This window comes from Dromiciops gliroides, chromosome 1 (genome assembly GCF_019393635.1).
Source record: "Dromiciops gliroides isolate mDroGli1 chromosome 1, mDroGli1.pri, whole genome shotgun sequence".
Classification (NCBI taxonomy): Eukaryota; Metazoa; Chordata; class Mammalia; order Microbiotheria; family Microbiotheriidae; genus Dromiciops; species Dromiciops gliroides.
The window spans coordinates 320,614,497-320,641,421 of NC_057861.1; the positions used below are offsets into that span (position 1 = coordinate 320,614,497).

Below are 26,925 nucleotides of genomic sequence, written 5' to 3' on the forward strand. Positions count from 1 at the left end.
AACATGTACAACAGAAGGAAATATGCCCTCCAGAGCTAGTAGATGAATCCAGGCATCTGTGAATACATACTGCAAAATGAAGAAAAAGAGTCCAATTCTTAATGACCTTACATTTCTTCTTCTTCTTTTTTTTTTTGTGGGGCAATGGGGTTAAGTGACTTGCCCAGGGTCACACAGCTAGTAAGTGCTAAGTTGTCTGAGGCTGGATTTGAACTCAGGTACTCCTGACTCCAGGGCTGGTGCTTTATCCACTGCGCCACCTAGCTGTCCCCTTACATTTCTCTATAAAGTTTTCTTTAAAATTGTAAAAACCAGTCTTAGCCTCTGGGCTGCACAGGAACAGGCTATGTACAAAAACCAGATTTTATGTAGTTGACAACTTGAATGTTAAAGATCTTCAACTGGTAAGCTTTACTTTTTGTTGTAGGGTGCCCAGGCTTTTGAGACACTTCTAACTTTTGGAAGTTTCTTCTGAACTTCCATGTTTCCAAAGATTGATCTGATGATGATGATTTGACAGTGAAACTTAGATTTCTGTGTCATTCCACTTCGTTTTAGTAGAAATATCTCTTAATTGTTTGAATTGTAAAAATACTATCAAACCTCTAAGTCTAGAGGAGGTTTATGTTCTAGAAATGGAGGTTTATAAGTGTTTTAATATAAAGGTATTTTGTTGTTTGTCAAACTAAGTTGAAAACTATATACTCAGGTAGTCTATTTGGATATTTTGTAGGACTTTGATATTGTGTCTTAAATTTCTTAGAACTTTAATGCAGTGGTTGACTGACTGAATTGAATGTATAAGTTATTGAAAATAAACTTTTTCCTCTTCTGTAGAAAGCCCAGGCACAGTTGAAGCTGCCTATTGTACCATCACTTCAGAGACTGCTGATTTATCGTTGGGCTCATCAGGCTTTGGTTACACCTTCTGATCATCCTCTCTTGCCACTTATTTGGCAAAAATTCTTTCTCCTTTATCTTCACCGACCAGGGCCTCAGTATGGGTAAGGTACTTGTTACCTGGAGTAAATATCTGTGTATACTTTCCCAAGTTGTAGTCTTATATTTGAGTTAGAACCATTATTTGATGATCACTTCTTAGCTCAGTTACAGTTTTTTCTCTATTAAATAGTACTTACCTGTATCTATTTTCAAATTTATCATCCTCTTTGAACAAGTGCTAATGGGATATTTTATGTCATAAATTTTGGATAGTAAAGACAGGAACTCTGAAGTTAGTCACCCAGAGGTCCCCTAAATTTGAGAGAAGTTCTTAACCTGGGGGCTGTGAATTTTTTTCTTTAAATTGATAACTATTTCAATATAATTGATTTCCTTTGTGATTCTATTTATTTTATGCATTTAAAGCATTTTTCTGAGAAGGGGACCATTGGCTTCACCAGACTAACCAAGGTGTCCATGGCACAAAAGTGGTAAAGAACTTTAGCTCTAGACCAGTGGTGTCTAAGCTTTATTCAATCATATACTCCTTTCAGGTTTTTTTTTTTGTTTGTTTTTTTTAGTGAGGCAATTGGGGTTAAGTGACTTGCCCAGGGTCACACAGCTAGTAAGTGTTAAGTGTCTGAGGCTGGATTTGAACTCAGGTACTCCTGACTCCAGGGCTGGTGCTCTATCCACTGGGCTACCTAGCTGCCTCTTCAGTTTAAAAAAAAAAAGTACGGAATCCCTTCCCTAATATGTACATTATTTACTTCTTTCTATAGTATATACATATATTATTTTACTAAAGTTTTTCATGTGAGTAAAGGTTACTCTTGGGTTTCAAAGAAAATGATTAATAGTAAAGTTGATCAGATTTTTCTATGCTCATTTCTTCTTATGTTTGACCTCTAAGAAATAAAATACAGGCATGAAATTTAGGAATCCTATTAGGTTTATTAACTTTGTAGCCAGTAGAGTTCATGGGAAGAATGGCGATGGAATGGGATATCCTCAGGTCTTTATCTCAGGCTGGGGCTCCTCCAACTATCTATTTGAATAGTGTGGAGACCTGTGATCTCAGATCAGTTATTGGGGAAGGGGGAAGGGGAGAAAAGGAGGCAGCTTCTCAAATGGCAGTGGGAGACGAGGTTGCTATTTCTGTATCTCTCTGGAGGTTTGCAGGACCAAAGATGGCTTTTGATCTGTAGTCTTGTTAGCTTGTGAAGGGTAAATTTAGTAGCATTGGTTTCCATATCCTAATTGAAACACAACATTATTCCCAAGTGTTAGCAACATTGATGACTAATGAATGTTGAGGGGGTGGTGGTAGTATGGAGTTAGCAGCTCCACCCCCACCTTTTACCCAAAAGGAGTCACAAGCTTTCTCTTTTTATACAAAGCAAGTCCCATCTGGGACCCATACAGGGTGGGCCAAAAGTCATAATGTTTTGATAACTTTTTGAAAATTGGGGTTTTTTTTTGCCATTTATGAGATTTGATTTTTGACACATGATGTAAATTAATTTCCTATATATACTGTATATGATGCAATGGTATTGTAAATTTTTTTTTTTTTGCAGGGCAGTGAGGGTTAAGTGACTTGCCCAGGGTCACACAGCTAGCAAATGTCAAGTATCTGAGGCTGGATTTGAACTCAGGTCCTCCTGAATCCAGGGCCAGTGCTTTTTCTACTGTGCCACCTAGCTGCCCCCCAGTATTGTAAATTACAAACAAAAATGAAGGAGTTCTTAAATATTGAAACCCCCTTGTGACTTTTGGCCCACCCTGTGTGTTAGGGATATTTAAAATTTTTAGTTCCTGTGGATTCTAGTCAGTAATTGACTGAATGGGATGGTGAGAACAGGATGGGGGAAGGCTCATCTTTATTATCTAGGTTTAAAATGTAGACATCTCTTAGTTTTTAAGATTACTTGGACTAAAATGAGAGTTATCATAATTTTGGAAATAAAGAGATTGGTTTTCACTAGTCTAGATCAAAATAAGTCAAAATAGTGAAATTACAATAAATTGCATAGGTGAGTAGGGACAAACAGTCCAAGTATCTTAAGGAGTTTTTTGTTTCTGGTTTGACCAATGTCAATGGGAATGACCTTGAGCTATGTTCTTTTTGTGAATGGACAGTGGAGACTTTAAGGAATTAGGGTTTTATTTTTTTTTTCAGTCTCTAATAAAAATTTCAGTTTCTGATAAGAAATTTTCAGTATTTGGTAAGAAATGTCAGCTAGGATAACATTTGTACTTTTAAAGATTCCAAATAACAGACATATCCTCATATAGATTTTGTGAATAAGGATATAGAGATCTGATACTACAGAATGTATTTCAGAGGGCAGGTTTTTACCTTGTGATGGTATGGTATGAAGAAGATGATTATACTTTGAATTGATGTAGTATTTATATTTTTTCAAAAGTATTTTGATGTGTATCATCTCATTTCTTCCTGATGACAACCCAGGAAGATGAATAGGGCAGGTTTTTGTTTGTATAGCCATGCTTGCTAAAATACTTCTTAATTTATTGTTAATGGTAGGGCATCTCAGTTTTGCTGAAGGCACATTTACCTTTGGTAGCTCTAATGAGCACACATCATTTGATTTTAAGTAGAAAGAATGATTTGTTAAATAGCTTATAGAACCTTATTTTAATTTTCTTCAAGATTGCCTGTAGACGGTTGTATTGGAAGACGATTTTTTCAAAGTCCAGCCCATATTAATCTATTGAAAGAAATGAAGAAACGTCTGATTGAAGTGGCTGACTTCCATCATGCTGCCAGCAAAGCTCTCCGAGTTCCAGCAGATGGCGGTGAAGGGACAGGTGAAAACAATGCCTGCCCCTCAGAGTATCTGACTTCCCCGGAGCTGCATACAGAACTCGTGAGGTAAAGCCTGTTCAGCTATATAAGCTAATGTTTTCTTTCATCGAGGATGTTAGAACATCTGTTGTGTATTACAGGATGTTATTATTTTATTCCTGTTAGGCTGAATTTGGAAAGTAGCAGCAGTCAATTCAGCATTTGTTGAGGTAGGGCAAAAGAAGGTCCCAGCTTGATCATCTGCTGAAGGGCAGTGTGGATAAACTTTAAGTCACTTGATTTGGATCAGCCTATATGAATGCCTGATTGTTTCTATATCTTAGGCTTATTACCACATTTGTTGTCACTTGGTTACTTTAATTTTGCAACTTTAGCTTCCCCCCAAATTTATTCATGTTTCAAAAACTGAACTTGTAGTTTAAACATAATGACATCAGATGTCAGTCATGTGCTACAGCCTTGGTATAAACTTTGTGTATTTAAAAGATTAGCATGGTCTTTGGTCTTTTTAATAATAAAATACCTTATTATTAAATCAGTTAAACACTAAACTATTAAAGAAGCCACTTTTCGAGCAAGCCTTGAGAAGAAATCATATGTATCTCACTAATTAATAATTTGTTCTTTGTAACTTTAAGTTTACCCAAATTTTATATACATTATATACTTGATTAGAGTGTTCTCTCTAACTTAAATTTCCCCCCTTTTCTTCTGTCCTTATTTCCCACACCAACCCTTCCACCATCCTCTCAACTTAAGACCTCATCTCATTCTTTGTTGAGAAAAGAGAGGCTGTTTTCCATAACCTCCTCTGCTTCTTCAAATCTCACTAGTCTCTGATATTACCCCGTATTCATTCCTCCTTTGCTTTAGTCTCTGATGATGAGGTGGTGCTAAGGCCAGCCTCTTCACATACACGCTTGATCCCATCCTCCTCCTGTCTGTTATAGCTCATTGTTCCCATAGTTATTTCCCTAGTTTCTTTAATCTTTAATCTCTTGCTGTTTCTGTTCCCCCCACCCCCTTTCTGTCTAGAGACACACTTAGGTTTTACTTATGCTTGAAAAACCCTCACCTGACTCTCCCATCTTTTCAAGCTATGATATGTTATGAGTCTTTCCTTTCTCAGTTTGATCTCTTAAAAAAAAGCTCTCCAGCTGGTCTCAGGGTGCAGCCTGTAATCCCTGCTCCTGGGGAGACTGATGCTGCAGAACATTGAGCTCAGGGGTTCTGAGCTGCAGTGGGTTAGATAGATGTCTATATAAGTCAGGTAATGGTCTGGTGACCCCTGGCAGTGGAGGGGGCCACCAGGTTTCCCAAAATGAGGTAGGCTGGTCTAGGTCATTAATGGAGCCAACCAAAGCTTCTGGGCTGATCAGTAGAGTGTTAGAGGTGTAAGTAGTACTGTACTTATAGCCCTGGTGAGTCAGATATAGTCTGTGAGGAAAAAAGAAGAAAGAACTCTTCCTGCTGCTGCTACCTCTTTTTCTACTTCTAAACTCTTTACAATCTGCCTTTCAGCCTCATCATTGAGGTGAAACTATTTTCTACAGTTTTCAGTGGTCTCTTAATTATGAAATCTTACATTATTCTTCCTTACCACTTAAAAAGTTTTTCTTTTTATTATTAGGAACTTGACAAAAACAAATAGGTCCCAATATCAACTCTTCTGTGTAGTATTTAATACCATTCACAATTTGGCTCCCAACTTATTTTTTCTGCCCTATTATCTATTATCCTTTTAATGTGTTCTATGATCCATACAAACTGGCCTTGTTCCTTACACATAGCACTCCATTTCCCATTTTTATACCTTTATGTTAGCAGTTTTCCATGCCTGTAATGCATTCCTTCTACACTTCTACCTCCTAGAATCCCTTGCATCCTTTAAAACTCCATCAGCACCGTCTATGTGAATCCTTTTCTGTTTCCCTCAGCTGTTAGTGTATTTCTGAAAAAAAGTACCTTGTATAAGTTTTATATATACTTACACATGTACATGTGGTCTCCCCAATAGAATGTACAAAGGCAGGGACCGATGTATTTTTTTTCTTTGTATCCCTTGAGCCAAAAAGTAGGTAATTAATCAATTCTTATGAATTGATTACTATCCCTTCTTCCATTTCTTCATGTCAGAAGCCAGAAGTGGATGTGGTATAGTGGTATGCCCCTTTCATAATAAGAATTCTATTCTTACTAACAGTGATTTTAAATGAAGTCTTGTTTAGCTAAGTAGATTATAACTCTTCATAAAATACCACTTAAAACATTTAGAACATAAAATTAGAAGAATTTCTTTTGTCATATGCATTTATGAAGAAAAGAATTCATACATTTATAATTAAATTACTATTATAATTCTTTTTGGTGGTTAGCTTTTTTTTGTTTGAAACTTAATAAGGTACAAGAGAAAAATTTTCCATTTAATATATTTTTTTGAGCTTTTTTTTGCAGGGCAATGAAGGTCGAGTGACTTGCCCAGGGTCACACAGCTAGTAAGTGTCAAGTGTCTGAGGCCAGATTTGGACTCAGGTCCTCCTGAATTCAGGGCTGGTGCTTTATCCACTGCGCCACCTAGCTGCTCCCTCCCATTTAATATATTTTAAATAGCTTTCAGCATTCATCCCGGAATAGAGAGAGAATACATATGTTTTCATATTTTGTTTTGTTTTTCTAGGCATGATGGTTCACTCATTGTTGTTGATTGCCAAGGAAATGATAAAGTCTGAATTCTCCTTCTAAGATTTACTTTATGATCACCTTTATTCATCACTTTTTGCCTACCTTTATTTTTTAGATGGGTAAAGGTAGTCCCCTTTACAGAGAAGGAAATAGGCATGATGAAAATTAAAACAATATAGTGAACTATTATTAATTTTGGGAACCTGATTCTTTACTCTTGTTTTATTCATTAGATAAAATATATTTTCTGTGTAAAGAAAAATATAATGCATTTTACCAATCCTTTTCTGGTTTTCTTTTTTAATCTTTTAGGCTCTTCAATGTATTTATACTTTGGCTAGAAGATGAGAACTTTCAGAAAGGAGACACCTATATTCCTTCTCTACCAAAGCAATATGATACACACAGACTGGCAAAGATTATGCAGAATCAACAGGTAACATTGTTACAATATTTTATTTAGCTCTTAGGTTATCTGACCGTAATTTGAATTTGTTACTGTGGGAATAAATAAATGCATTGATCCACAGATAAAAGTTTTTTGTTGAATATTGTCATGGTACTTAAATGGTCTTAGTTTCTGTGGGTTTTGCCCATGGCCCACAATATGCTTTTTTGTCTATAAATTAACATTCCTGTGTTAGAATGTTTCCGTTTGAAGCACTGATGACAATTGTGGCCTCCCTGGAGGGCTGGGGACACTTCTGTGTTTTATGATATCATGAACCTATGAAAGGATCCTTGTTTTTTTAGTCCCCTTTCTTGTAGTAAGTTCTCACTAGCAACATACTTGATGCCAGCCAAGGTGAATATGGTTAAAAGTGCCTTATTATGTTATATGGATTTATAAGGGTAAAGAACTAATCAGATGAGTGTTATGTACTGTAAGTATAGATTTTAATTTAATTCAGTTTTGGAAGTAAGTCCCATTGATCTCTGATTTATGTTGCTTCTTTGTAGTTTCTACCAATCCCAGGTTTTTCCTCTGGTTCCTTGAAAAGTGGTTCCTCCTTTCTTCTATACTTGGTCCAAGCTATAATTTTGTTGAGTTCCCCTGTATCAGAAGTAGGGGTTGATGTGTTCTGGCTAGTTGTTATTTTCCACAGACTCTGCTCAATTCTTAGTCTAGCTTCCATCCCTCTTTGAAGGCTGTCTTGGTACACAGTTTCTGTAGGACTGAACTGCTTTCCTTCTAACTATTCTCTGCCTGGGTATAAATGCTTAGGTCTTGCTGTATACTTCTTGTGCTCCAACTGAGTCTCTATTAGTTTTGTTTTGTTTTGTTTTGTTTTTTTCCAGGGCAGTGAGGGTTAAGTGACTTGCCCAGGGTCACACAGCTAGTAAGTGTCAAGTGTCTGAGGCCGGATTTGAACCCAGGTCTGAGTCTCTATTAGTAATAATATGTGCTTCTTGCTTTGCCATCTCTATTTATTCTTTTTTGTTTGTTTGTTTTTGGTTTTGTTTTTTGTTTTTCTGGTTTTTTACAGGGCAGTTGGGATTAAGTGACTTGCGCAGGGTCACACAGCTAGTAAGTGTTAAGTGTCTGATGGCAGATTTGAACTCAGGTCCTCCTGAATCTAGGGCTGGTGCTTTATCCACTGCGCTACCTAGCTGCCCCTATTCTTTTTTTTTTTTAAATCATAAAAGTATTTTAAGTTACATGTAGAGATACTTTTCAACATTTGTTTTTATAAGATTTCCAGTTCCAAATTTTTCTCCCTTCTTCCCTTCCCTTCCCCCTCCCCAAGACAGCAAGCAAGCAGTCTGATATAGGTTATATATGTGCAGTCACATTAAACATATTTCTGCATTAGTCATGTTGTGAAGAATCAGAACAAAAGGGAAAAAATCTCAAAAAAAGAAAAAAAACAAAATGTAGAAACACTATGGTTCATTCTGTGTCCAGATTCCACAGTTCTTTTTTTCTGGATGCACTACTATTTATTCTTTTTTTTTTTTTTTTAGTGAGGCAATTGGGGCTAAGTGACTTGCCCAGGGTCACACAGCTAGTAAGTGTTAAGTGTCTGAGGCCGGATTTGAACTCAGGTACTCCTGACTCCAGGGCCGGTACTCTATCCACTGCACCATCTAGCTGCCCCTATTTATTCTTTTTTTATTCTTCTATCTTTTTTTTTTTTTTAAAGTGAGGCAATTGGGGTTAAGTGACTTGCCCAGGGTCACACAGCTAGTAAGTGTTAAGTGTCTGAGGCCAGATTTGAACTCAGGTCCTCCTGTCTCCAGGGCCGGTGCTCTATCCACTGCACCACCTAGCTGCCCCCACTATTTATTCTTTTTTGTTCTGTTTTGTTTTTTGCTTTTTGCGGGGCAGTGGGGGTTAAGTGACTTGCCCAGGGTCACACAGCTAGCAAGTGTCAAGTGTCTGAGGCTAGATTTGAACTCAGGTACTCCTGGATCCAGGGCCGGTGCTTTATCCACTGCGCCACCTAGCCGCCCCCCCCACCATTTATTCTTAACAGCTGTATAATTCATTTGAGTATAGGAATGTCCTTATTCAGCATAAATATGTAGGTAATGTCATCCATAAATACAGGAAGTGTTGAGGTGGGAGTGATATACTAGCCTCAATAGTATATTTTTGTATTTGAATTAAAACTCCTGCTGAAGATTATATTTGCAGTGCCTCTTTGAAGGTATAAATCAGATTAATTTTAGGCAGAGGAGGCACATTTGTGGCCTGCAAAACTCCTGTGGGTAGCCCAAACTAGATTAAAATGTAATTGGGAAATATTTAACAAATAAAAATACAATAAAACATGTTGATTGGTGGTTTTCTAAGTTAATATGTAGCCCACAAGGATCCATCCATTTCTACTTGTGTTTGACATCCTTGGTCTAGAATACCTTGTGTGCCTTGGGAAGGGTTTTAATGATTTAGGATTCTATGAGAATGTTTTACACTAAGTATTGAAACAGTCCTAGTCTTGTAGGAGCATCCTAGGTCACTGACTTATACCTGAATATTTCAGGCCATCAAGTCCACCCCCTTTGTCTTATGGATGAGGAAACTGAGGCTCAGGAGAATAACTAATCTGCCCATGTTACATTTATGGCATGGGATAGGGATTGGAGCCTGTGTAATGTCATTGCAAGTCTTCTCATTCTACTGCATGATGTTGTCTCTTATTTGATGTTTTGCCTTTACATGGTTCACATGAACAAATGTTGCAGTAGCAGGCATTTGTTAGCTCTATTTTTTCTAGGAATTAGAGCCTAGACTGTGATTTTATTTTATTTATTTATTTTTGGTGAGGCAATTGAGGTTAAGTGACTTGCCTAGGGTCACACTGCTAGTAAATGTTAAGTGTCTGAGGTCCTTCTGACTCCAGAGCTGGTGCTCTATCTATCTACTGCGCCACCTAGCTGCCCCTGTGATTTTATTTTAAGACATCCTGGCTGTGCTATCTACCTGCAGTGGTAGAGAATATTTTACATTTTTTTTTCTTAAAAAGAAATCAGCAATGACTTAGTGTGCTATAGGAAAGATGTCCTGAAGCTTTTGATAGGGCAGGAATTTTAAATATGACCATTTTTAATGTTAGAGAGCTTAGAGTGAGATCTTTTTAAGGAGCTTGCCTATTTTATTTAAACTGGTTGGCTTATGTATATTTTAATAATAATAAGTTTCACAACTTAGGAAGATACAGTAATTTGTCTTCCAAAGTTAAGGTTGTATTGTGGTTCAATTTCAGGATTTGTGGATGGAATATTTGAACATGGAACGTATCCATCATGAATTTCAGGAAACTCTCAATCTTTGGATTCAAGTAAAACTTGAATCCCATTCCGCACCCAGCAGTTTGTCAGTACAGATGGATTTTACAGATCCTTTGTCAGGTGAGTATCATGAACTTCTTCAAAACCATGGAGGGTTGGGATTTGCTTAATACTATCCTCCAAATCACTTTTTTGGGGGAATTCATTGAAATCTCACATGGCCTGAAGAGGTCTGACTTATGAAACCTAGTGGAACTTTTTCATTTCTTAAGAATCTAGATCTTGTTCAAAGATGTGACTTTGGGAGGAAATATTGGTAACTAGGGTAGGTAAATGAGAACTGTTCTTAGTTCTGTTCTCTGGCATAATGTAAGCAAGTCTTTTTACTTTTTTTTGGTGAGGCATTTGGGGTTAAGTGACTTGCCCAGGGTCACACAGCTAGTAAGTGTTAAGTGTCTGAGGCCGGATTTGAACTCAGGTCCTCCTGAATCCAGGGCCAGTACTCTATCCACTGCACCACCTAGCTGCCCCTAGCAAGTCTTTTTTACTAAAGACTTTATTTTCTATTATTTTTATTATCATTGTTAGCAACAATGATAATTTGTACTTGTGTATTATTTTATATTTTCCTCAATAATTTATCTGACTTGATACTCCCAATATCTCCATGAGGTAGATAAGATATATTATTATATGCTCTGCTACAAAGATGAGGAAAAGATCAAATGGTTGCCCTAGGTCATATAACTAGTTAGTAGCAGAACTGAGACTGTTAAATGGTTTTTCTGCCTTCTTGTTTACAACTCTCTCAGGGAATATTGGCAGTATGCTGCATGACTCTTTTTTGGGGGGAGGGGTGAGGCAATTGGGGTTAAGTAACTCGCCCAAGGTCACAAAGCTAGTAAGTGTCAAGTGTCTGAGACTGGACTTGAACTCAGGTCCTCCTGACTCCATGGCCAGTGCTCTGTCCACTGGACCACCTAGCTGCTCCCATGACTCTTGATTAAAGTAGTTAGTGGTACTTGGCAAAGTATAGGACTAAATGCATTTTAGACTCCAGAAGATTATTGTTACTTGTACCTTTTTAAAAAACATTTTTATTTAAAGTTTTTAGTTCTATATTCAATTCCTCATTCCCTCCCTTCCCTCCCCTCTCTCTGAGGCAGTAAGCAATCAGATATGGGTTATACGTGTACAATAATGTAAAACATAACCATATTTGTCATTTTGTATAAGAAGACTGAATAAAAGGAAATAAATGAAAGAAAGTGAAAAATAGCATGCTTCAGTCTGTGTTCAATCAATATCAGTACTTTGGAGGTGGATAGTATGCTTCATCATTAGTTCTTTGGGATTGTCTTAGATCATTTGATTGCTGAGATAGTTAAGCCATTCATAGTTCTTCATAAAACAGTATTGTTGTTACTGTGCACAATGTTCTCCTGGTTCTGTTCACTTCACTATACATCAGTTCATATAAGTCTTTCCAGGCCTTTCTGAAATCATCCTACTTGTCATTTCTTATAGCACAATAATATTCTATTACAATTATATACCACAGAGGGCAGCTAGGTGGCGCAGTGGATAAAGCACTAGCCCTGGATTCAGGAGGACCTGAGTTCAAATACGGCCTCAGACACTATGACACTTACTACCTGTGTGACCCTGGGCAAGTCACTTAGCCCTCATTGCCCCGCACCAACATCTGACATTTTCCTCTTTTGTTATATTAGCCACTCTGATAGGTGTGAGGTGGTACCTCAGAGTTGCCTTAATTTGCATTTCTCTGATCAATAGTGATTTAGAGCATTTTTTCATATAACTATAGATAGTTTTGATTTCTATGTCTGAAAACTTCCTGCTCATATCCTTTGACCATTTATCAATTGGGGAATGACTTGTATTTTTATAAATTTGACTCAATTCTATATATATTTGAGAAATGAAGCCTTTATCAGATATTTGTTTCAAAAATTCTTTCTCAGTTTTGTTTCCCTTGTGATTTTGGTTACATTATTTTTGTTTGTGCAAAAAGAAAGAAAACTTTTAACATGGGATTAGTTATGAGCTTTATACCACTGAGTTTTGTGCCCATATTGTGATGTCTTTGCTGTTCAGTGGAAAAGTACTGGCTAAATATAGGGGTAACAACAGAGCATTAAATTTCAGTTGTTTGAAGGCATAAACAATACAGTTTCCTTTATTCCAATAAAGTCATGCTTAACAAAATTTTCCTCCTATTTCTCAAAAAGAATAGCAAGTAGATCTCCATCTGGGACAAAAGGAGAAATTCATAATAATCATTTCATAAATACTTGTTAACTTGACTCATGATTTGAAATTGCCTTGAACTCTCCATTTTCTATTATTTCAAAAAACATTTTAAAAATGAAATATTAGTTGGAGATTTTTCATAACTAGCTCCTCTTACCTCTTCTTTTTTTTCCTTCAATTACATGTAAAGATAATTTCAACATTCACTTTTTGAATTTTTTTGATTTTTGAGTTCCAAATTTTTCTTCCACCCTCACTTACCTCCCCTCTCCCGAAGCCAGCAAGCAATCTCATAGAGGTTATACATTATAACCATGTTAAACATTTCCACATTAGTCATGTTGTGAGAGAAGAATCAGAACAAAAGGGTAAAAAAAACCACAAGAAGAAACAACAACAAAAGTAAAAATAGTGTGTTTCAATCTACATTCAGACTCTGTAGTTCTTTTTCTGTATGTGGAGAGCATTTTCTGTCAGGAGTCTTTGGCATTGTCTTGGATCATTGTATTGCAGAGAAGAGCTAAGTCTTTCACAGTTGATCATCATATGGTGGTGGTGATACCATGTACAATGTTCTCTTTCCTCTATCATTTCATATAAGTGTTTTCCAGGTTTTCTGCAATTTGTCTACTCATCATTTCTTACAGCACTATAGTATTCCATTACATTCATATACCACAACTTGTTTATCGATTTCCCAATTGATGGGTATCTCCTCAATTTCTAATTTTTTGTGACCACAAAAAGAGCAGCTATAAATATTTGTGTACATGACTCTATCTTGGATGCCCTGTTATATTTTGTCTTTATACCCTTGAGAAACTCATCCATTTTTTATCTTTAATCTGTATGTGGATGACTTCCAAATTTCTTCATCTCTTATTCTTCTTCCAATTATTATGGATAACATTTCAGTAATTGCATGGTGACCAGCTCAGTAAATATTTGGAATTTATTTAGTGTCTAACTAGGAAATGACAATTTCTGTTCACACTTCACATTGACTATGGTGACTTCATCCAGGTCACACCTGTTAACAAGGTGGGTCCTCCAGTGTTTCTTTCCTTTTCCTGTTTTGTTATTTCACTTGATGATTTCCACAACTACCATGGATTCAATGATCATCTTTATGCAGATGATTTTCAGATCTATTTGAGTAGTCCTTTTTTTTTTTTTAAAGTGAGGCAATTGGGGTTAAGTGACTTGCCCAGGGTCACACAGCTAGTAAGTGTTAAGTGTCTGAGGCCGGATTTGAACCCAGGTACTCCTGACTCCAGGGCCAGTGCTCTATCCACTGCGCCACCTAGCTGCCCCCAATTATTCTTCAAACGTTATAGCTGTTACTATATACAACAGTTCTCTTAGTTCTGATTATTTAATTCTTCATTATTTTATGCAAGTCTTTCCATGTTTTCCTAAGATCATAGGGTTCATTATTTCTTACTGTACAGTAGTATTCCATCACAATCAAATACCACAGCTTGTTTACACATTCCCCAACTAATGGGCATCCTCTCAGTTTCTAGGGTTTTTTTTTTGCCACCACAGAGAGAGCTGCTTTAAATATTTTAGAACATTTAGTTTCTTTTCCTTTTTCCTTGGTCACCTTGGGATCTAATAGTGATATTACTGGGTCAAAGGGTATATACAGTTTTATAACTCTTTGGGTATAATTCCAGATTGTTCTCCAGCCTATAGACAAGTTCTTCATGTCCATGCAAAGCTAAATTTATTATCTTTCCCTTCTATGTTCCCCTTTTCCTAATTTTCCTAGCACTATGGAGGGTACTATGGTTCTCCTAGTCACACAGACTCACAACCAATGTGTCATTCATAACTCTTCACTCTCTGCTTCCCCCATCCAATTAGTTGCCAAATCCTGTTGATTCTACCTTTGTAGCATCTCTCATATATGTAGCCTTCTCTTTTCTGACACTGCCACCACCCTGTTGCAGGTTCTTATGATCACCTCCTGCAGGGATTATTGCAATAGGACTCCCTGCCTCACGTCTCTCTTTATTCCAGTCCATCTTCCACTACCTCTAAAATTGATCTTTCTAAGGTGCAGGTCTGACTGTTTTGCATGCCCCCATCCCATTTAGCAAACTCTAGTCACTTCCTGTTAGCTCCAGGATCAAATATAAACTCCTGTGTTTGACTTTTAAAGTCCTTCATAATTTTCTTACATCTTATACTCATCTATATATTCTGTGTTCCAGTGACACTGGCCTCCTTGCTGTTCCTTAACACAAGATACTCCATCCACTAACTTCTGATTACATTTTCACTGATTGTCCCCCATACCTGGTACTGCCTCTCTCCTTACCTCCATTTCTTGACTTCCTTCAAGTCTCAACTAAAGTCCTACTTTCTGAAAGATATCTTAATGCCTTTCCTCTACTGGTTATCTCTAAGCTATCCTTATGTAACTTTTTTTCTACATAACTGTTTGCATATCTTTTCCCCTGGTAGACAGAGCTCCTTGAGAGCAGGAATTGTTTTTTTTGCCTTTCTTTGTATCCTTAGCACTTAGCACAGTGCTTGATGGGACATAGTTAATAAATATTTTTTGACTGATTGTGGCATATCTTCCTGAGTAAGCCTTCCTACTACCTTTCATAATCATATATTCCCCAATCCCAGGACCTCAATATGGCCAATCATTTCTTAGTCTTTTGTCTCTTTCCATATAATTATTTTCTAGATCTAGCCATTTTCTTCTTGGGAATATCACTTACTATCACCAAATCTTTTCAGACTTGGGATAAATGTATTCTGAGCTAGAATTGTCTGTGAGAGAATTGTTTACACTGATTTGATAGTTTTCCTAAAATTGTCACTAGTCAATGAACAAGTATTTATTGAATGTACTACAGTGTACTCTGCTTTGTTCAAGGAGATATGGAGGCATGGAGGTATATGATATCATTCTTGACCTCAAAAGTTTGTTCTCTAATTGGGGAGACTAGACCAGTATTTATCAAACGACTTTAACAATACAAGATATTATAAAATTAAATGCTACTTTATGTTGTATGATTTTAAAGTGCTATGATATTACATGTTCATATCTTCATGTATCCATTATGACATGCCACACAACTGTTGTAAGGAAAAGGCTTTTTAAATTGTAAGACACTATATAAATGGAAATGTAGTTACTGTCATTTATTTTGCTTTGCTTCTTAAGGGTCATCAGTCCCTATTACATATTTTTCATATTGTAAATGTTTAATAATAAATGTTTAATTGAATTCATTTCAAACTTTGTCCTTAAAAGCTGTTGACTCTTTCTGTCTGTACTCATCTTTCATAACCCATGGCCTTTTTTTTTTTTTTTTTTTTAGTGAGGCAATTGGGGTTAAGTGACTTGCCTAGGGTCACACAGCTAGTAAGTGTTAAGTGTCTGAGGCCGGATTTGAACTCAGGTACTCCTGACTCCAGGGCCGGTGCTCTATCCACTGCGCCATCTAGCTGCCCCAACCCATGGCCTTGATGGTCTGTTTTCAGGCATGTTTTTTCACTCTCTACCTGTGCAACTACCCTGGTCTTTCTAGCTCTATTTCCAGGAATCTTTCTAGGCAGTTCCATGTCACAGAACACTTTCTTTCCCTTTGAATTATAGCTGAGCGCGCAGTTAGCCCTTGAAGTTTAAACCACAGCATTTTCCATTTTTCCTACATGCTTTCTTCTTTTCCCACTTCAAAACACTTTTTACAATCATTGCATTTATCTGTGCATGCCCTTTTTGGGTTTATCTTGCCTCTGATTAAACCATACATTTTTTGAATATGGGGTAATAGCTAATTGTTAACCACAGGGTCCTGAGCTTCTATTAAAATGATTTTTACCTTGTGACTGCTCATGGAGGATTTGTTGACTGAGTCAAAAAACATTACATTTGTTCATTCTGATGATTTGTATTCAGATATGTGTTCGATATGTTTCCATGATCCTTAATGATAGGAAGTAATGTTAAGATACCTTCTGTTGTCATTTGTGTCATATTTAGTTAAGATTTGTTGGTTCTGATCCTCTTTCTTTCAGCCAAAGAGAGGATCTTGAGCAACTTGAAGAAGCACGAGGCTCCTCATCCTCCCCTTCCTCTGCATTCCATGAAAGCTCCAGTGCCCATCATTTCCTCAACTAGTTTGATAAATCAGAAGGAAACTATGCAGCTTATACGCCCAGACCTGAATCTCTTGCAACAGCATGCAAAGTAAGATGATACATAGAAATGTCTCTCCACATCATACTGATTCCACAGCCCAAATAATTTAGTACCTGAAGTCGGCTCAGCCTAGGAACAGGGACCAAGCTGGTGTGAAGAACTGAGTTTTAATGCTCAGATTGTGACAGATCTCAATTTCTTTTAGAAAGCTGAAGTAGAATTGCACACATTCTTAGGGACTATACATTTTATTATGTTTCAAGTGGTAACAATTCAGATGGCCAGCTGAGGCCAACTCAGTTTTTGAAATATTTATTTCTGAGACAAGACTTTATATTGATTATCCATTAGTAGATAGTGAATATTATTTGAAGACAAATGTTACATTTTTGTTAAATTGAATGAGGTCTAGAAAAATAATTCTAGATATCTGTGCTCATGTAGGGTAGAAGTGAAACTTTTGTTTTCATCAGTTTAGGGAACTCCTAGATCAGGAAACACCCTCTTCAACTTGGGATAGCACCTTCTCTACAGCTTATAGTCTTAGGAAGTTTCCTGGGAAACTAAGAGGTTAAGTGACTTGTCCAAGGTCATACAGCCCCTAGGTTATATCAGAGGCAGAGGTGAGAAGGACTTGAACCCAGGTCTTCTGTACTCTAAGGACAGGTCTCTATCCATACAACCCCATTCTGCCTCTGCTCATTACTCTACTCTCTCACAGGGTCGTGAGGATCAAATGAGATAATTGTAAAAAGTGCTTAGCACAACACCAGACTCCTAGTAGATCTGTATAAATGATTATTCTCTCCTCCTTCCATTATGGGACACAGAATAACTTCACTTTGCCCACTACAAAAGAGGCAGCTGTTATCATTTTAAGGGTCTGTAATTCACTCTTTTTTTTTTTTTTTTGTGGGGCAAAAAAAGAGATTGAGTTTAATACCAGGAGATAAATATTGCCTTATACGTTTTACCAAGAGTTGGTAGAATGAGACTTATAAATGGACTATTCCAGTTGAAGTGTATATCTTGTTCAGAAGAAATAGATCTGATGGAGGGGATCCAAAATGGTGGTTTAGTATTTTTTTTTTTAAATAGAGGAAGCAACATGGAAAGTATTTGGGCGAGGATAAAAGGAGAGAGGAACTTAAGTGATACTGGTTGTTGTTCACTTATTTCAGTTGTGTCTGACTCTGTGATTCTGTTTGGGATTTTCTTGGCAAAGACACTGGAATGGTTTGCATTTCCTTTCCCAGCTCATTATGAGGAAACTGAGGCGAACAGGATTAAGTGATTTACAGAGCTAGTAAGTGTCTGAGCCTGGATTTGAACTGAGGTCTTTTTGAATCCAGGCCTGGTACTCTATTCCATTGTGCCAACTAGTAGCCCACACTAAGTGATATTACATGAGATTATATACTGGACTACTGACTGTCCAGCAAGATGAAGGATATGAATGAATCATAAGTCTTATAAATAGATTGAATGTAATAGTAATGGGGACTTGAATTATCCAAACATTTGGTGGAATTCTCTTTTTGAAGAGGAACATCTGCTAAATTCTTGATTTTTTTTTTCCTTCAAAAGGTATAAAAAATATTGAGGGGAACTGATACTGATCAATAAATAGAATTGGTAGTAGAAGAGGACATAAGAAAAACTTGGGGGTGGTGGTGGAAAGCAACCACATCATCTTGCACCTTATCATTACCAAGGAGATGAATGCTATGCATAGTTTGTAATGTAGGAAAGCAGATATAGGTTACAAAAAGTGATAGGCATGAGCTCATAGCTTGAAAATTGAAAAGGGAAGATTGTTCACAAGGGCTGACTGGTAAGCAAATATAATCCTAAACATACAGTCATATATGATCCCAAGAAAAGGTAGAGGGATCTAAAAAGATTAATGAGATTGTAAAGGGTTATTCCAAAATCCATCATTGGTGCAGCATATCCCTTTTCCTTCCCCTTCAACTTCTTGGGACAATCAGAATCCATCTGTACTGTCTACTAGCTCACATGGCTGGTAATTACCAACTCTGTTACCAGTTCTTTCTAGTCAGATGGAAGACTGCCAGGCCTTACCCTCTCCTATGCCACTGTCTCCTAAGATCTTCCAGGCTTTACCATCTTACTTGTCTAGATACAGTGCAGACCCCTAAACATCTGGCCTATTGACATAACCCAATGACCTCTGGGCCTTGACATTCACTCTGCTAATGAATCCTTAGGATTTTGAGACCTCTCTAAGCTTTCCTGCAGATGAACTTTTATGTGTTGTCTTCCCTAGTGAGAGTTTGAGCTCTTGAGAGCAGAGACCATGTTACTTTTTCTTTTTGTATCCCCCCAAAGCCTCAGCACAATGCTTGACAAATAGTAAGCCCTTAATAAACACATTTTCATTCGTGCATTCATTCATTCAAAAGTGAACTTTGAAAGCAGTTTAAAATGGCCCATAATAAAGGAAAAATGCAGAAGAGATCTATATAAATTAATTCTGGAAGATTATAGCCAAAAATGAGCAGAGGTTTATACTTCTAAGACTCACATAAGCAAATCTAAAGATGATAAAGAGGATTTTTTAGGTATGTTCCTGAGCCCATTGCTTCATGAAGATGATTTAATGTTAACTCTCCACAGAGAGAAAGCAGACCTCTTCCTCTCTTTTTTGCTTCTGGAATACAAGAAACATGATCTTCATGTCAGAAAGGGTAAACAAACATAGTTAAGAGGAATTTGAATCCCAGAGTAAAAGAGGAGATACTAAGAGAACCTTCAGCATTGACTGTAATCTGTGAGAGTCTGTGGAGATTAAGAATTGTGGAAAAGGAGGGGATTAAGGACAAATATCTCAATCCCCCCCCCCCCAATTTTTTAAAAGGAGGAAAAATAACCTACTGATTTAGCTTAATGTCAGTCAACAAAATTATGTATGAAATTGTTAAATGGATGATTTCTGAACACTGAGGGAAGTTGTGATTATTGGGAGGCAAAATAGGTTCACTAAATACAAGTCATGTGAAACTTACTAAATTTCCTTTTCTGATAAGGTTACTAAACTGGTAGTTTAGAGGAATGTGATAAACATAGTATGTCAGGATTTTGGCAAGGTACTCACTCAACATTCATTAAACAAACATGCAGGATTGGAAGGCATTTACAAAGCCTCTTTTGATATTCTGTGGACATGATGGAAAATTATGGATTAGATAACACAAATAATTAGATTCTTAGCGGGTGGAATAATCCTTATCTAAAAAAAGGATAGTTAATTCATGTAGCAATGTCTTCCAGTAGACAGCTCTATAGTGATATGCTCTGGTACCTGCCCTTAACACTATCCAGCATTTTGATTATATACTAGTATGAAGACATAGCTAGCATGCTCATCAAGTATCAGAAACTTGGGTAAATAGCTAATATGAAAAAAGGATCAAGTCTACATCACCTTAAAAAACTGTACTGGTACAAGACAGTTCATGTCAAAGACATTTAAAGGGTTTAGTTGCCCGCAAGCTCAGTGTGAATCGGCAGTTTATAATGGCTTTCATAAAAGCCAATTTAATTTGGCTTCTATTTGGCTAATAGAAGACCAGAATTCATATCAAAGGAGGTAAATATCCCCCTGTATTTTGCCATGGTCAGACCATATCTATAATGTTCATTTTTCAGTGATTAAACAGGTTAGTAGTTGATTATATTCTCTGTCCCCCTTCTCACCCTTCTCCCCTTGCCCATCTCCAGACTTTTTTCATGCCTTTACTGTCTTCTACTCTGTCATATACTTTATGAATTGATCTCTCAGTACCCTCCCAATTATGTTGTTAAGAGTTTTTTGATCTCTTCTATTTATATTGAGTCTAATCCTATCTTTATTCTCTTTAGTGCCGTTTTAACCTCTTAATATGCAGTTCTGGATTGTGATTTAGAGTTCAAGTGTTTCAGGTATCCTTGATGTTGAAAAAAGTTCATCATAAAAATCCTTGAAGATAATTTCCATTTCTCGTCTTTTTGTTGTTTCTCTTTCCATTTTTATTGTTCAGTTCTCTTGGGATGACTTTGCTTAGTTGAGACTCTCTAAACAGGCTTTATCTTCTACTTCAGTGTTTTATTAGGAGATAATGCTCATAATGTTCCAAAATCCATCTCTGTAAGATCTTACAAATGAGCTTAGTACTCTAAATTGGATTTGCTGTTGGCTACCTACCATATCTCTGTTTGACAAATAAGTTAGATGTTTGCTAAGTAAAACATTTTTTAGGCTCTTACAGTCTACTCTTTTGAGAGTTCACATTATTTAACCTTCCATATGAAGTATGTGCGCCTGCTCTCCCATAGGGTTTTCTTTTTTAATGAGAGTTATTGTTAGTATGAAAACACAGGCCCTCACAGGTGATATTTCTTTTTTTGTTGTTTTTGGGTTCTTTTGGTGGGGCAATAAAGGTTAAGTGACTTGCCCAGGATCACACAGCCAGTGGATGTCAAGTTTTGAGGCCACATTTGAACTCAGGTCGTCCTGATTCCAGGGCTGGTGCTTTATCCACCTCGCTGCCCCCACAAGTGATATTTCAAAGTAGAATCTTTGTCAAATATATTGGGAACTCTGTTTCCCTTCCCAAGTAAGGATATCCAAATCTTCTTGATTTGGGGGGTTTTTACTATTCACATATACATTTAAGCCTTGGCATACTCGATTTTCATTAGAACCAAATTTAGGCCAAAGGCCTGAACCTCCCTTGAGGGGAACCCCAGCCCATATTAGGCAACAATATTTTATCATTCTCTTCTTGCATTTTCCTCTCTACTTCTCAAGTTTATCCCAGATTTCTAATTTGTCTCCCAAAGGGGCTGTCTTTGGGAATTTTGAGGAGGTATACTTTCTTCCTTTTCTGTATCACTAGAGATGGCATTCCTCATCTTTAATGAACCCTTTGAATTCTTGGGAACCACCCTCACCTGGCACACTCCTTGACATTTCCTGGCACATCTGGTGCCTATGGACTCTAACTGCCTGACACACTGCTTGGCACACCTGGTGCCTATGGATTCTAATTGCCTGGCACCCTGGATGGCACGCCTGGCACCTATGGACTCTAACCGCCTGGTACCTTGGCACACCCACAACCAAGAAAGAGAATCCAGGAATCCCAGGATCCTGCATCAGGAGTGAAAAGCTATTCCAGTGAGAGATGCCAAGAATGCCCCATGCTGTTCAAAGCTTTATCAAAACATTCTAGAAGTTATCCTCCTCTACTTCTCTTGAAACAAACTCGAAATGTTAAAAATGTCCCCAAGCCACATGCAAAGGAGTCCATAAAGTTATACTCCTATACCCTTCTAATTTAATATGACAATTAAAAATAGAATTTTCATCTTTGTTTCATAAAGAATCTAATACCATTGGTACCAGATGCCATGGCCAGATTCAACATTGTGTTTATCATGCCATTTGGGATGATCATGGGGGTTACCATAAAAGAACAAAAGTTGCCGAGCCTCATGGAATACAGTGCAGGGGAAACAGAGTCCTCTCCTGTAGATAATTAGCACCTTGTTTGCTCAGATCTGATGTATTCTCTGAATAAAGGCAATTAATGCAAAAGAACGAAAATCTCTATGAGTAGAAAACTTTTATCTGAATCAGTGAGGAAGAGGGCTATATAGGTACAATTTTTTACACAAAAGCTGCAGTGAAAGCTTTCAGTTAATCAATAAACTCAAACAGTATTTAACCCTTTTCTCACAAAAGTTGCAAGCCAAATAATAAAGTTTTCTTAATTAATTGGCAAGATCCCTTTCACACTTTAGTGCAGCAATTTGGATGCCCTAGTATTCATTTCTTTGCAATGAATTAACTCTCAAATAGAATGAGCCTCCTAAATCCCACAAGTATTATATACATATTACTTTCTCTTTTCTAAGAAAAGGCACTGAATTCACATTCCCCTTTCCCAAAAAAATGAATTGCCTGGGGCAGTTAATCCCAGACTCTAGAGGGACCCTCCGGCCTCCCCCACCTTCCCCTAGCAACTCTTTTGTTTTTCTAATGGGCCTAGTTTACCCAAGAAGTTCCCTGGGGCAAATTAAAAGAACCCCTTCTCCAGGAAACCAAACCGAAGGACTGACACACTGAGTAACTCCAGGACCACCACCCTTCACTCCAGTCTCCTTCACCCCCAGGGAAGACAAGATTAGGTGTGGCTGCAGTCCCTGTGGTGTGAGGGGGAGAGTGAGATGACCTGAGGGATCTGGAGCTGCCCCTCACCCAAATTCCCTCAGCCACCACCAGTGGGGGATGGCCCTCCCCCAACAAGGTAACCCTTCAGTCAGATGACCCCACCAGACCATGACCATGACCATGACCAGGACCACCACCCCCACCCCCCACCGACACCCACACACACCCACACTCATCTCCTACTCAGGGAGAAAGGCATCCCAGAGAGCCACGCCTCTATACCATGCTCTCTTCTCAATAGATGAAATTCAGGGGCCTCTCTCCTGGCTTCTCCCCCCCCCCCCAAAGAAAACATACTAAACCCCAATAACATTTTGCTGTATCCTCACAATCCTGGGAGGTAATTTTTCATTCATAAATTCACCCAATACCCCTGCAAAAGACGTTTAGTAGTGACTCCCCAACATGAGCCTAACAAACCAGAGCGCTGGCTTTTCCTTTCTCCCCACAGCAGTCCCTGTTTTGATAAATTCTTACCCCCTTGGTGAGCATGCTCTACCCTGCGTTCGTGACATCTCTCGAACTCAGAAATCAGGGGTGGCCCCCCCTCCGGGCTCCGACCATCACTGGTGAAGAGCACTGGGAGTGCTGGAACCTGGAGGGCCCCACAGCTCCTTACATCTTGGTGGAACCTCCAGTTGTGAGGGAAAAATCCATCCTCTTCTCAATAATTCTCGGGAACGCAGCAGCAAAGTGACAAAGGCTCTTTATTTTCTTCTTATGAGAAGGAGGCACCCTAGTGTGCAGCTAGTGGGTGCCCAGAAAGAGGGCTGGAAGGCCCTGTTTTATACCCTAGTCCCTAACACAATGGACCCTCCCGTTTTTTCATCACTGGTCCGATTACTCAAGGGTTACAATCTACACGCAAAAACTAGCTAATCTGAATGAAGTATTCCCACCCCTCTTCCTTGTATGGGCATAACTCAGGAGTGGACCTTATTGAGACCAGGGCTCCTTGAACCATGTGACCTTGTTAACCTGAGGGGGAGGAGGGGATCTGAGACCTTTGTCCTACAAACAGGTCAGGAGGAATATTGAGAGGAGACAACTTCCTATTTTCTCACACTCAAATAGCAGTAAATCTTAGCATTTTTGATGGAAGAGAGAGGAAAGCTAGGCATAGTTTTACAAGCATCCTAAATTTTAAGAAAGCAGATTTAAAGTTTACCTTTTAAGTCTGAAAGGATTGTAGGCTAAACATTTGAGAGGATAGGAAGGAATCTTTTACATGAAATTTTGCAAGGAAATCAGTCCAGGACTGATGGGAAGAAAACACAAAGACATTTCTGATGAGTGGCAAAAAGGAAGCTGTTTAAAGATGTGACTACAAGGAATTCACCAACCCAGTTAAGTTTTAAAAGACATGCAGCAGATTTAAACAGTTATGCAAAAGAAGAGAAATTCAAGGTGGAGCTCAGAATTGATCTTTCTTAGAAAACAATTTGGAATTTTGTGAGGTCACTCAGCTGTCTCCTTTGAATAAGCTATATATACACCTGAAGAATTTCATTTACATACAAAAAGGTCTAAAATATTCAGAGCCATACTTTTTGAAGTAGCAAAAAATTGAATACAAAGTAGGTACTCTTTTAATTGGGGAATTACTGAAGTAATTCTGGCATATGAATGGAATCATTGTGTCATAAGAAATGTCAATGGAAACAACACTGAAAGGTAGCTCAACTCCAAGTTAATTGCTATGACCACTCTTAGTCTTAGAGAACAGATTTCAAAACATAATTTTGGCCTCTTCGTAGAGTCATGAGGAAAATGGGTGTGGAGTGCCTCAAGCTATTGATATGGTGGGAAAATGGGGTACAGGTTGGGGTTGGGGTTCTTAGGAATTCCTCTTTAAAGAATTACACTCTCTTGCACACAAAACTTAGTTAGAACAAGGTGATAGTTTATTTAGGGCCAAGGGAAGGGAAGGGTGGGGGGAGGGAAACCATGAAAGAAATCCTTGGACTTTTCATGGGGAGATTTGGCATAAAGCACATGGCTCAGAGGTACCAAATCTCCTCGAACAGGAGACTGGAAGGTACTTTTATAGAGGCCTGATGGGGGTGGACCATCTGCCTGTGGAAAGTTCCTTTAGTGAAGGTGGACCATCCCCCACTGGTGGTAGCTGGGGGAATTGGGTGAGGGGTGGTTACGGATCCCTCTTCAGGACACAAAGGCCGCAGCCACACCCAAATTCATCATCCCAGGGTAAGGGAGACCAGAATGAAGGGTAGGATTCCGAAGCTAGCTCAGTCCGATTTGGTTCAGCTTATCTCTCTAGGCGTTATCTGTCCTCTGGTTTAGTTTCCCAAGGAGAAGATTCCTTGGTGTGCCCCAGAGAACTTCTGGGGTGCTCTGTACCCCATGACACTATCAAATCAATTTTTTTTAACTGTTCTTTGTTACTTGTGAAGATTCATCGTCGGGGAGAGTTATATCAAGAAATAACTGATGTAACAAATAAGGCTTAGGATCACTGTTGTAGGTGAATGAGATTCCTGTTCAGGTACATGTTGGACCAGATGGTCTTTGAGATTCTCTGATTCTGTAAATTATTCCATTGTAACACGCTGAGAGGCCATTTCAGAACTATACTCTATTAGGAAGTGTTGAAGAAATTGGGGGTTTTTAGCTTAGAGAAGACTTGAGTGAGTAAGGGGCATGGAAGTAGACATGAGGATCCATTGGACAGTTAGTGATATGGAAGTGGAACTCAGGAGATATTTAAGGGCTAGATGTATAAATCTGGGTGTGATTAGCAGAGAGATGTTAATTGAGCCCATAGGAAGTGATGAGGGATGAAATGATTTGCTCATGGTCTCATCTCAGAGCTAGTAAGAGCCATGTGAAAAAGCATAAACTTGGGGGCAGCTAGGTGGCTTTATCCACTGATAAAGCACCAGCCCTGGATTCAGGAGGACCCAAGTTCAAATTTGGCCTCAGACATTTGACACTTACCAGCTGTGTGACCCTGGGCAAATCACTTAACCCTCTTTGCCCCGCAAAAAAAAAAAAGAAAAAAGAAAAAGCATAATTTACATAGTATTAGGTGGCATCCCAGGACTGATGAATGGGAGTTATAGACAGAATTTCAGCTATAAATTTAGTAAACTGTCCAAGATAAGTTAGCTTTTTGGGCAGTCATCAACAGCTTTACTTGATGTTAAGCTTGTTATCAACCAAAATTCATTAGTCTTTTTTTGTGTGAATTGCAGTTTGGTCACTTTTCCTCCATTCTTTACCTGTGTAGTTAATTTTGTTGTTGTTGTTGTTGTTGTTTCTTTTGGGGGGGGGGTGTAGTTAATTAAAAAAAAAAATTCAACATAGTACTTTAATCCGCTTGAACTTTCTGTTATCTGCAAATCTGAGAATTTTTTAATACAGTACAGTGATTGGAATTATCCAGAAATAGAATGATTTTTCTTACAATGTAGTAGTTTTTTGCTCAGTGGAAGCACAGGATGAATGATTATTCATCATAAAATGGAGATTACTGCATTGGGATGGAGATTGGACTAGATATCTAAGAGTATATAACAATATTCTGATATACACATTTTTATTTACTTATCTATTTTTTAATTATGAAAGTATTTTATTATTTTCCAGTTACATGTAGAGATAGTTTTCAACATTTGTTTTTATAAGATTTCTAGTTTCAAATTTTCCTCCCTCCTTCCCCTTCCTCTCCCTTCCCCAAGAAAGCAAATAATCTGATGTAGGTTATATATATATACAATCACATTAAACATATTTCTGCATTAGTCTTGCTGTCAAAGAGGAATCAGAGCAAAAGGGAAAAAACCTCAAAAAAGAAAAACAACAGCACCAAAAACAAAAGAAATAGTATGGTTCAATCTGCAACCATATTCTACAGTTCTTTTTTTTCTGGATTTGGAGAGTATTTTCCATAATGAGTCCTTTGGAACTATCTTGTACTGTTGTATTGCTGAGAAGAATCAAGTCTATCACAGTTGATCAACACATAATGTTGATGATACTGTATACGATGTTCTCCTGGTTCTGCTCATCTCACTCATCATCAGTTCA

At 37.9% G+C, this 26,925-nt stretch overlaps 1 protein-coding gene across 3 annotated transcripts in view; it reads left to right on the forward strand.

Moving 5' to 3' along the window:
• The window catches only part of EPG5 (ectopic P-granules autophagy protein 5 homolog), a 144,126-nt gene that overhangs the window by 56,388 nt on the left and 60,813 nt on the right, over positions 1 to 26,925 (forward strand). For all 3 annotated transcript variants that reach the window (XM_043968814.1, XM_043968820.1, XM_043968831.1), the window contains exons 22-26: positions 838 to 1,004; positions 3,620 to 3,841; positions 6,770 to 6,893; positions 10,168 to 10,312; positions 16,514 to 16,685. In XM_043968814.1, the coding sequence (XP_043824749.1) occupies positions 838 to 1,004; positions 3,620 to 3,841; positions 6,770 to 6,893; positions 10,168 to 10,312; positions 16,514 to 16,685 (830 nt within the window). The remainder of the gene's footprint in view (positions 1 to 837; positions 1,005 to 3,619; positions 3,842 to 6,769; positions 6,894 to 10,167; positions 10,313 to 16,513; positions 16,686 to 26,925) is intronic.